Source organism: Cynocephalus volans, chromosome 3 (assembly GCF_027409185.1).
Source record: "Cynocephalus volans isolate mCynVol1 chromosome 3, mCynVol1.pri, whole genome shotgun sequence".
Taxonomy (NCBI): domain Eukaryota; kingdom Metazoa; phylum Chordata; class Mammalia; order Dermoptera; family Cynocephalidae; genus Cynocephalus; species Cynocephalus volans.
In genome coordinates this window covers 186,106,793-186,119,464 of record NC_084462.1, presented here as the reverse complement: position 1 = coordinate 186,119,464, position 12,672 = coordinate 186,106,793, and the positions used below count along the sequence as shown (strand labels likewise).

General features: G+C 39.0%; 1 gene segment (V, D, J or C); it reads left to right on the top strand.

The window, feature by feature from the left end:
* Positions 1 to 10,726: 10,726 nt before the first annotated feature.
* On the top strand, positions 10,727 to 11,214 carry LOC134373598 (immunoglobulin heavy variable 4-38-2-like). The segment is given in 2 exon segments: positions 10,727 to 10,796; positions 10,880 to 11,214. Coding segments are annotated over 2 exon segments (405 nt in total).
* Positions 11,215 to 12,672: the final 1,458 nt, after the last annotated feature.

Sequence of the window (12,672 nt, the reverse complement as noted above, 5' to 3'; positions counted from 1 at the left end):
TTAAGTATAAGACCTGAAACTGAAAAATTACTAAGGCAAGATATAGGTGAAACAATTCAGGAACTTGGTGTGTGCACAGACTGTATAAACTGTATAAAATTGTATAACTATATTAATATATGAAACGTATGGATAGATTTTTTATAACTTATTGAAATATATTTTACTTATAAAATCTACCTATGAAAGTATGCAGTTTAGAAGTCTTGAGTATATGTTACTCACAAAATAATTAACAATGATCGTGCAACCACCAACAGAATTTAATTTTCGATTATTCGCATATCCCAAAATGAACACGTCTCTTCAGGGTCACTTTCCAGTCCTCCCTTCCCCCTCCTTATCCCAGGTCCAGTGACCACTAACCTAATTTCTGTCTCCTGCATGCCTATTCTGGATAATTTTATAAGAGGAGTTAATAACATCCAGTGTTCAGTATTCGGATTCTTTTATGTTTTAAGTTTCTGTTTTGTTGCATGTTGTATGAATATGATAAAATTGAAGAATAATAAGAGATATTGATGAGGATGTGGAGAAATTGGTTTGTTCATAAAATGCTGGTGAGAACATAAAATTGTATATCCACCTCGAAAAACTGTTCAGCAGTTTCTCAAAATGTTAAAGGTAAATATTGGCTTTGCTGCCTCCCATGCACATTGATAAGTTGTCGTGTGGAGGATCTGGAGGAGCTGCTGGAGCACTAGGCAGGGGGCTGCTCCTCTCCCCCTTGACCACCAGCCCAGGAGGCCGGAGCTGAGTGATTCTCCCCAACCCTGGAGAAGCCAGAAAGAAGTTAGGACCCTGCAGATATGTGCATCCCGGCAGATTCACACTCTGATGCTTTAGCACACTGGACATTTGGAAATTCATGAAATGTTTCTAATTTCATCTTTATTCTGTGTATGTCATCTAGTGATCTCTGGCTCAGGTGAGCTAATGTTTGGTGCTGATTTGCCTCAGAACTCCTCTCTCTAGATTTCAGGTTTGCTGTTTGTCTTGTTAACTTTGCTCTTTGATTTGTTTAAGAAAATGTGCTAATTTTCCACTTATCCAGTGTACTTGCTATTATTGTTGTGTTTGTTGAAAGAATAAGAAAAAGCAGTTTAAAAAGAAAGAAAGAAAAAGCAGTTTTACTCAGTCTCTACATTTGTAATCTAAGAGCAGCTTACTTTATAATATCCAGAATCTGAGCATTATCTAAATTCCCAACAGGTAAACTGAAAAAAGGAGGCATTTTCATACATTGGGATACTACTCAGTATTAAAAGTCATGAGAGCCTGATTCACACAAGAAAAAGATTGCATTTCGAACAAAGATCTCAATGAAGTATAAAAAGGAATTACAAGTACCAACTGCATATCCCATTTACTTAAATTGTAGATGAGAAAAAAATACTGTGAAGTAACATTAAAAATTCACGAGTTGCCTGGATCAGGGTGAGAGGGAGGAAGGAGTGGAATGAAGAAATCAGAAGAACAGCAGGAAATGCTTCGGGATGAAATATTTGTGCACTATTTCCATTGTGGTGGTGACTGTGCAAGTACACATGTATGTCAGCACTCACCAAGTGCACACTTTGAATAGGTGCAGTTTGTTCTGTCTATTATAGCTCCTTATGATGGTTACAAATAAAAACAGGTGTCAATAGAGAGAGATAGGGAAATGCTGGAACATATAATTTCAGAGATCCTTTAAGTTGCATCTGCATGAACTCTTTTTCGCTAACTATGATGTGAAAAAAAGACGGAACACAGCAAAATCACAGTGTTATTACAGGAAGGAGAACCTAACTAGGCAAACGTCACTAGGCAGGCCCAGCTCTGTCCTGGAGTTTGATCCGTGGTGTGGAGCACAGACCCAGACACTGAGGATCCCTCTTACCATACATGAGCTCTTGGATACACTGTATAATCCTTTGATGATTTTGTTTATAACTGTACATCTATGTAAAGAATTACCATTCATAAGTGCCTCAAATAGTTTGTGTTTCTGTGCAAAAATAACGGAAGATGAATTATAAGTGTTTATCAAGGTATAGTCATATAATAAAAAACATATTGTCACAAATATAGTTATTGCCACCAAACTCCCCTGGAGCCCTCACATGTGCTCTGGACTCTGCCCTCTTCATAGGCTCTCACCACAGAGCCTGCTATGTAGCAGGAGGACATGCAAATAGGGCCTCCCCCTGCTGATGTAAAGCAGCCCAGCCCTGACCCTGCAGCTCTGGGAGACAAGAACCAGCCCCAGATCCCCAGGTGCTCCAACTCGGTGATCAGGACTGAACACAGAGGAGTCACCATGGAGTTTGGACTCAGCTGGGTTTTCCTTCTTGCTGTATTAAAAGGTCATATTATGGACAAAGGGAGACATTGAGAATGTGTGTGTGAAGTAGTGCCCTCTTTCCCAGAGCAGGACCAACACCACTTAAGATAGCTCCTCCATTGTGTAAAAGTTAGGCAGGAAAGTGGGGATGGGATGGGAGTAGCTCCACTAACTGCAAAATTAGCTCATGTACTGTTAGCTTGCGTTGGTTAGTAACTCCCAGCACAGGGGTTCGGGACAGAGTTGCCTCGCTTGCAGCTTTAAAAACTGAGAACAAAGGGGACCCTTCGCTGCACCCTGAATTGGCTGGTGCGGCCCCGGACGCTGGAAATAAAAATCTTCCTCTCTTTTTCTATATCAGTCTCCAAGGGTGAGTTTCTCCTGACGTCTATAACATTTGGGGGCTCATCCGGGATGTCCCCGGATAAACTATCACCCCTTGCGGAGCATCCCCACCATGCTAGGATTCTTTCCCACACTAGAAGCCTCTAGGGGGGAACTCCTGAGAGTTCATCAGCCCCAGAGGCACAAGATCTTCTGCTGGCCAGCTTAGGATTTTCAGGCACCTCTAGATTTGGGTGTGTCAGCTCATTTGATGGGGAAATCCAGCCAGACTGAAGGCAGTTGCAACGCCTCTTCCCTGAATCCAGCGAGACGTCGCTGTGGTCCACTTGGTGCCTTCTCTTGGTGGCCAAACTCGTGTATTGTCTTTATGTTTGTCTTTATATTGACTCGTGAGTTTATGTTGTTGTGAGTCTTGTTTTGCATTTGGGTATCAGAGCTCTGATTTAGGGACTTTGTGGAAGGCTGGATACAGCACTACTTCCCAAATCCAGGACTCCCATGAAACATCGTCTGGTCCTTTGGTTTGGAATTGTTTGGAAATTTGTTGTGGCCACTTGTCTTTGTCTTTTGTGTGTTGCTGGGTGTGCATATATGTTTTGTAGCTTTGTATGTTTTTAACTGTGGCCATATGTAATGTAATAGTGAAGCATGATAAGTATCTGCCATCCTGTGTTTCTGACCTTTATTGTGCTAGTTATGACACTGGGATCTGAGAGGCTAATTTAATGACTGGCAAAAATTGGAAAGCTTTGGGCACCAGAGAGGGCTCCAGCTGCAAGAGGCAAGTGGCCACTGGGACTATTCTGCTGCCCTGTCTCTGCTGCTGGTACATCTCTCCTGGAGTCCCTGGCCTAAATTCTGACAAGGAAATGCTTTATTCTCTTTATCTTTCTCTGATTTTCTGAGCCCTCTTCTGTTCGGTTGGATTGTATCCACTTCTGTTTAAGTGCTCCCTGGAGGGCTCCTGGCTAGGCTTTGTTTTTCTGATTGAAATCTGGTTGGTATTTTTCTTCTTTATGTTGAAAACAGTGGACAGAACTGCTTCTATCAATTACTGTTAATGGAACGGATTGGCACCGCTGATTGGGACTAAGCTGAACTGGATGACCCCACTTCTCCTCTTTTCTCTTTGTTTGTTTGCTTGGTTAGACATTTAGTTGAGTACCAGCAATTTGAGTAATCCCTCCAATCCTGTTGGCATGTGCCCCACAGATGCCCCATATTCCATGCCATTGATTGGTACCATAGGTGTGGAGAATGACAAGTTACAACTTAGACTAGCTAATTTGGTGGAGACGTCTCGTTGGGATGTAGGTGTGTACATATGCATGAGTGTTTTGTCTGTATATATGGCAACTATTTCTGTCTGCTTTTCAAAGTACTACTTAGGGGTCACAAGATCCAAATTGTGCCTTTGGCCTTAAGATCACTGGGAAAAGGCAATGCCACGGTGCAACAAATAACGTGCCCAGCTAAATTACAGCAAAATATTTGGGAAGATGTGTTCCATTTGATCTGGCTAGAGAAGAAAACATTCTCTGCATTTCTTTGAAAAGGCTTGCATACCTGCCTTGCAACGTAAATTTGTCCCCTTGAAAAGTCCCATGTACTTTGCTTTGCAATGTAAATTTGTTACCTTGCTTTCTCTAAAAAAGATAAGCTGTGGCATTTTTCCGGAGTGCAATTTAACATCAACTGTCCTTTTTTTTTTTTTTTTTTTTTTTTTTTTTTGTCTTTTTCGTGACCGGCACTCAGCCAGTGAGTGCACCGGCCATTCCTATATAGGATCCAAACCCACGGTGGGAGCGTCGCCGCGCTGCTAGCGCAGCACGCTACCGAGTGCATCACGGGCTCGGCCCTCAACTGTCCTTTTTAAACTAGTAAGTTTTCTATTTTATCTGTCTCATTAACACTGTAAACAAAACCTATATTAATTAATAAAGGTGTATCTTGATGTAAACCTTAGACAAATATAAATGGGTTAAATGCTTATAAATAAAATCATAATTTCAAATTGCTTCTCAAGAATTTGAAATCTTAAAATGTTATATTAATGAAATATAAAAACATTAATTATTATATAAGTTTATGATTATATTTAATGTTTTGGTTTTATATGATACAAAAATACTCAAATATTTGAATCTGTTAAAATTAAAAACATGTCTCCTCAGAATTTAGAAATAGTTTTTTATCTACAAACATTAATAGAAAACAATTCAAAATTGTTTGCTTCACAGGTTTGTTACTGGAAAACTGGAGCTAATGAGTCAATTATAGTCAATATGCATAATTCAAACTGATAAGGTATAAAAACTTTTTAACAGAATATTTTTTTTAATAAAAAACACATTTTGGTAAAGGCTATTAAAAACAAAGATAATATTGTTTTGTTTAAAAAATGTCTTTTTTGTTTGAATTAAAAATAAAGGGTTTATAAAAACTAGTAAAAAGTTTATGATAATCTTATGTGATCAAAATTCACTAAGATTAGATTTGTTTATAAGTTTTTATTGAAATTAGTTATAATATTAACAGTGCACTGGTACAAAAAGTAAAATTTGGTTTCCTTCTTAAAATTTTCCTGTAATATTAATAACGGATAATAGAAGGTATTTTCTATAACTCATGGAAACACAAGACTGCTGCCTCATAACTTTAACCTTTGTTAGAGACCTTTGGAAGTACTTAATAAACCAAGTTTTGGGGCTGGAAAAACCATAAATATTTATTTGGTAGAAATAGCTAAGACTCAAACTAGGCTTTGTATACTTTGCTCTGATAAATGGACACCTATTTACTAACCTGAGTGTATCTTATCAATGCACATTGTTGCCTGGTTTTACTAATCAAACAGGACTACATTTGTCTTTGCTAGAGGCTCTTAAGTTGTAAACCCCACCAAAACCAAAAAACTAAATAATAAAAAACCTTTTTATATATCATTTTTAGACAAATTAGGTCAATTTAACATTGATAATAAAAAACCAAGTATGTAAAAGGAGGTAATTTAAAGAAGGCTATGGATGTGGGGATATGGTTATAGTTGGAGGGGCTAAAGAGAAAAAAAAATAATAATAATTTTTACATAAGAAAGCATGTGGTACAGTGTATTTTTGTCCTAAAATAAAATGACTGGCTATTTAAAAAGTAGGAAGTATAGGACAAAAACACAATGTCTGAGTAAGTCTTGATAATGGCTTAGGTAAATAAGTTTGTTAAAAGGGTTTTACAATAAAAAAATTAACTGGATTTAAAAACAAATTATGTGTGATTTTTTCTAAAAGTGATTTTTTACAAAATTGTAAAAAGTTTTCCTTGTCTTTTAGATAACTGGCCTAGAGAGCTTATTTCATTTTTTATCATGATAAGTTCTTGTGCTCTCTGCCTTTAAAACCTTTTTCACTTTGGTTTTATTTTTTGTAGTACTCTGTGATCTTATTCAACTAAATCGTTTGTCTTTTGTTATTTAATGAAACTTTCCAACACTAAATTCTGAAACTTTAAAATAACTTTAAGGAATTCCAAGGGCCCTGGAGCTTCTCAAAGGATATATAAAAGGTATATCAGACCTAATTGGCTTATTTAATAAATTAAACTATATGGGAAAGCATTGTCAGTATGAAAGGTGTTACGGATATGTGTCCCAGAATCTCGTAAGGTTCTTAAATATCTGTGTCTTGATATAAATGCTACTGGTCATAATCTTGTTTTAATTATAATCTTAAAATGTTATGTCTTCAAATATTTCATGAAAAAAAATTCTGATAAGTACAGTTTCCAACAAACTTTGAGTTCATAGTTTTAAACTGAAGTTCCAAAATTCTAATGAAGAAACTGATGGGTTTGTGAAATTGTTCACAAAGGTCAAAACAACAAAAGTTAATTGGTAAACTAGTTAAAAGGAATTATAGTTTTTTTACAATTTCTTTATTTTAAAACACTGCTGATTCTCTTAATGTTTTGTTTTCTAAATCTAAGAAAATCTTTTAAGATATAACGGCTTGCTAAAGTATATGTTTATGAATAAAAATTAAAACACTTACCTTTCTCTCTACTTGATCCCTCCAAGATTAGAAAAAACAAAACAAAACAAAAAACTATTCACAAGTTGTTTTATGGCAATACAGTTATTTGCATAAGTTCAATAAGAATCTGTTCTTTTTGTAACAGGACACAATTGGAAACACTGGTTATTTTACCAAGGCTTTGACTGGAATATCATACCTTCAGACATGACCGGATGCCTTAAGGAATTAAGGTTGACCCTTCTATGGAGCCAATAAAAAGCCCTTTGGAGAGACTGGCCTGATACCTTGTCAACATAATTACAAGGATCCTGGTCTTCCAGTAAGTAAGGAATGTAACTTTCTGATAGGCCTGAACCTTGATATTTGGGGGACTTCCAGAAGAGAGGAATTCAACCAACTTACACAGGTAATCAGAGAGTAAGTCAAATCCTTGGCTTGGCTTCCTAAGACCCGAATGGCATTTGAAGATCTAATCTGAGATTCCTCATGAATGTCCCAGCAAAGCCAACTCAAAAAAAATAAATAAATAAAAATTAAAAAAAGAGCTTATATGATAAGCCATTACTCTTGCTTCACTTTATGCAAATAATCTGGCCAAAAACTAAACTTATTTTGCAAATAAATTAATCTTGTCATAGGTACCGTTGATAAATTTGAAAAACTTAGAGAAAGAATTATTTTTCAAAAAGAAACATTAACACACCTACTATCTGATTCTAGCCCTATGTTTTTAATCTGTTTGTAAAGCTTGTATCTTCCTGGCTACAGTTCCACGTCAAGATGGTGATAACCCAAGGATTCCAACCCAACCTTTTCCGAGAGGAACTAAGTCCCTATAAATCACTAGATCAACCAATGAGAGATTTTATACCTCCAAAATACAGGCAGAGACTATGCCCATGGTCTGCAGGAAGTAGTTTCAGAGGAAAGAGACCTCAAGCCCCTTTTACCTTAAAAATAAGGGAGATAAAATCTCTCAGGGGTGAAAGAAACAATAAGGCTAGGCCTGTGAACCAAACTGTTAGGTCTCTAAATCTGACGGAAATCACCAAAGACAGACTCTGCCCAAGGGGGTAAAAGCCCAAACTTATGATTGGCGGTGTGGAAAACCAAGGACTTTATATAAAAACTAATGATTATGAGTCTGAAAATTCTATAATCCTCCTCTTGCTAGTAACCTTGGGACCATGCCTTTTCAACAAACTCCTCAATTTGATCGGGTCCCGCATACGAGAGGTCAAATTACTGGTTCTCCATTCCCAATATGATGAAATCCCACTAGAAGATTGGGAACACATAAATTGGGGACCAGGTATTAACCCTTAAGCAAAGATTCGCTTAAAGAACCCCCTTAAAACCAGTGGGGAATGAAGTAGTGCCCTCTTTCCCAGAGCAGGACTGATGCCACATAAGATAGCCCCTCCATGTGTAAAAGTTAGGCGGGAAAGTGGGGATGGGATGGGAGGAGCTCCAATAACTGCAAAGTGAGCTTATGTACTGTTAGCTTGCATTGGTTACTAACTCCCAGCGCGGAGGGTCGGGACAGAGTTGCTGTGCTTGCAGCTTTAAAAACCGAGAACAAAGGTGACACCCCGCAGCACATTGAATTGGCTGTTGCGACCCCGGCCGCCGGAAATAAAAATCTTTTTCTCTTTTTCTATATCAGTCTCCAAGGGTGAGTTTCTCCTGATGTCTATAACATGTGCTTATGAGTGAGAGAAACTGAATTCGTGTGAGAGTATTTTGACCAGGGTGTCTCTGTGTTTGCAGGTGTCCAGTGTGCGGTGCAGCTGGTGGAGTCCGGGGGAGGCTTGGTGAAGCCTAGAGGGTCTCTGAGACTCTCCTCTGTCACCTCTGGATTCACCTTTGGTCACTATGACATGCACTGGGTTCGCCAGGCCCCAGGGAAGGGGCTGGAGTGGGTCTCAACCATTAGCGGGAACGTTGGTAGCACATACTACACAGACTTCATGAAGGGCCGATTCACCGTTTCCAGGGAAAACACCAAGAACACACGGTATCTGCAAATTAAAGATTTGAGAGCTGAGGACCTGGCCATGTTTTACTGTGCGAGAGATGCAGTGAGGGGATGGCAGTGGGAGCCTAGACACGAACCTACTTTTGCTCCAAGATCTGGAAGGAGAAAAGGATGCTCATTCCTACCACTTTTATTAGACATAGAAGTCCTGGCCCTCAAACAACTTTACAGCAAAAAAACTAGTACCCCAGTTAAAACATGGGCAAAGGAGCTAAATAGGCATTTCTCAAAGGAAGATATACAAAAGGTCAACAGACACATGAAAAAAAGCTTAACATCACTCAGTATGCAGGAAATGCAAATCAAAACCACTTTGAGATACCATGTCACTCCAGGCAAGATGGCTAATATCCAGAAGACTGAGATTGATAAGTGCTGGAGAGTTTGTGGAGAAAAGGGAGCTCTCATACACTGCTGGTGGAACTGAAATATAGTGCAGCCTCTATGGAAAATGGTATGAAGTTTCCCCCAAAAATTACAGATAGATCTAAAACTCATTTACCTAGCTATTCTGCTGCTTGGTATATACCCAGAGGCATGGAAATTACCATGTCGAAGGGACACCTGTACTCCCATGTTCGTTGCAGCTCTGTTTACAATAGCCAAGAGTTGGAATCACCTAAATGTCCATTATCTGATGAGTGGATAAGGAAAATGTGGTTTATCTATGCAATGGAATACTACTCTGCTGTAAAAAAAAAACAAAAGGAAAAATGAAAAAGAAAAAGCATCATTTGCCACAACATGGTTGGAATTAGAAAAAATTAGGTTAAGTGAAATAAGCCAGATGCTGAAAGGGAAATACCACATGATCTCACTTAGTTGCAGGAGCTAACAATAAATGAGTAAATAAATACACAAACAAATAAATGAGGGAAGGGAGAAGACAGAAAAATCACAATTCCTTGAACTCATTAAGTCAAGTGAGCAGATATGATGTTGATGGTGTGGGGGGAGAGGGACAGAGAAAGAGGAATTGGTTAAGGAACATGAAAATCAACAACTTTGTATATTGATAAATTAATAAGAAGAAAAAAACCAAAAAGTCCTTGCCTGAACAATTCAGCAAGAAAAATGAATAAAACATATGCATACTGGAAAGGAAGAAGTAAAGTTATTATTATTATTTTTTTACACATCAGAACAAAAGGGCATGATCTTATCTATGGACTTTCATTAGTCTCAGTAACCTAATGGAATTTTCCACTTACAGAAGAACCAAACCTGTGTGGAGTGAGTTGTTTTTGATGTTTATTGGATGTATTGTGTAGTGGGGCTGTTTCAGGGCAAGAAATGTTGACTCCTGTTAAGTGAGACAGTAAAGTGGTTGTGAACTACAATAAACTTTAGACTGAACCCAAATTTGTCTGAAATCAATGTGGTTATTACATTTCACGGTTGCCCCAATGTGTTTGATCAGATATGTAACAATTTAGACTTCCCTGAATTTATGTTATGTTAATATACATATACATATATCTTTTAACATACATGTACATTTATATATATTAAAAGATACATACATACATATACATATACATATATATACATATATATACAAAAACATATATATACATATACATATATATATATATATATATATATATATATATTTTTTTTTTTTTTTTTTTTTTTTTTTTTTAGTAGGGGAGCATTGACTCGATCTCCAAAGCCATCCTCAATCCTGGGCCACACTTGGCCTTATGATTAGCTCCTCCAGCAAATTTTTCTGCCCTGAAAGAACAGGACCCTGGGCTTGCTGAGGGGAGATCCAGAAAGAGACCTGAGTCCTCTGAGGACCCACCCAGCACCCTCCTACCAGAGTAAACCCTAAAGACAAAGGCCTCTTCTTCTTATTCCTTTTAACCTTTATACACAAAGGCAGCTCCCACATGCAAATTCTCACTTAGCAGCTGGATGATCCTACAGCGAGAATTTAGTTAAATTCATGCTACGATACACCCTAGGAAACAAGATCTGAGACTCATGAACTTCATCCCCAGGAACATGAAACAGCTGTGGTTCCTCTTCCTCGTTCTGGTGGTGGCTCCAAGATGTGAGTGTCCGAAGGATTCCGACATGAAGGTATGGGATGCTGCATCAGAGCCCATGACTCACTGTGGTTGTCTCTTTCCCCAGGTGTCCTCTCCCAGGTGCAGCTGCAGGAGTCGGGCCCTGGACTGGTGAAGCCCTCGCAGACCCTCTCCCTCTCCTGTGCTGTCTCTGGATTCTCCATCACAACCAGTGGTTACTGCTGGGACTGGATCCGCCAGCCCTCAGGGAAGGGGCTCCAGTGGGTTGGGGAAATATGTGCTAGTGGCAACACATACTACAGCCCTTCTCTCAAGAGCCGCACCTCCATCACCAGAGACACGTCCAACAACCAGTTCTCTCTGCAGCTGAGCTCTGTGACCTCCGAGGACACAGCCGTGTATTACTGTGCCAGAGACACAGTGAGGGGACGTCAGTGGTAGCCCAGACACAAACCTCCCTACAGGGACACACGGGACCACCAGGGGACGCTTAGGACCCTCCAAGTTCAGGGTTGATTCTAGGAGCAGGTGCAGAGGGGCCTGAGCTTCCTGTTGGGTTCAACGGAATCATCCACTCTCCACGTTCTCAGCTGTCCCCTGAGACGTTTTATGTCTTGTTATTTGTGTCTTTAATTCCTCACACCCTCCCGGGGTAATGAAGGAGAAACTGATACGGTGTTTTTGCAGATGAGATGTGAACGTTCACTAGGGTTATTTCCTTCCTGAGTTCCTGTAACTCATGTTTCATTCTCAACAAACAGACCATCCTGAAGATTCTCCTCATTTTTTTATTGGAGCTAATTTCACTCATAGAAAAACAGCTGCATAGTCCAGTCGCTCTGTGTTCCAGGCTCACACTCTTTGTCCTCAGACAGGCACCTTCTGTCCCTTCATGGACCCCGTCACTCAGTCAGACTACCTCTTCCCCGCGTGGTCTTGAATAGATTTGACCATTATACACCCAGCCCCACATTGTCTCCTAATGTGCATCCTATGTGTCATTCCATCCATGGACACCCTGGATAGGTCACCTGAAGTAGGTGCCCTGAAGCTTCCTCACTGTGCTGCTGAGCCCATGTGTCCTTCACCTGCAGAACCATGCAATTTGGGCACTACTGCAGGTCAATCCTGCATCAAGTTGGAGGCACAGGTGGCTAATGACCCCACAGCACCTAGAACAACTCACGTACCTTATGCCATATAATGTACAGATGGCTCCACCACCTGCAGGACACACTGGTAGGCAAATCTCTTAGATGCTGTGGTTGCACAGTGATGCTTTGGGTGTCCAGGTGACCCTCAATATAACCTTTGTCTCCATTAAGCAGAGCACATATATGAAATCAAATATCTATGACTTCGAATGTTATAGCACAGAGCTGTGGAAGGGCTAAAGACTAGTCTAAACCTCTAAAAGGCTTTTATAAAAACAAATAAAATATAGTAACTACAAAGGAACTAAGCATTCTATTTAAGAAGTTGGACAAAGGGCAGAAAATGTGTATTTTAACTAAACATGCTTCTTTTCTTTTAGCTTTTATTTACTTTTCTTCACATATGGCAGGGGAAGTGAAACACAAAGAAGCAGTGACTCAAAGACTGTTTTGAGTACATACATTTCATGGAACACAAGTTGTGATTATTTTATGTAAATTATAACAACATGAACAAAGACTATCAGACATAAGGCAATAAATCATTATTACATCTGTACATCACTATGTTCCTCCATAATAATAATAATATGAGTTTTAGAGTCTGATATATGCCATTCATGCCACACCCAAGCATTATGTAGAATAGCCAAGATTTCCAATTTCTCCATGAGCCAGTTAAAGTTTTATATTCATTTGACAAAACAAACCCTTCTGGAAAATGTCAGATATCCTATTGAATCAA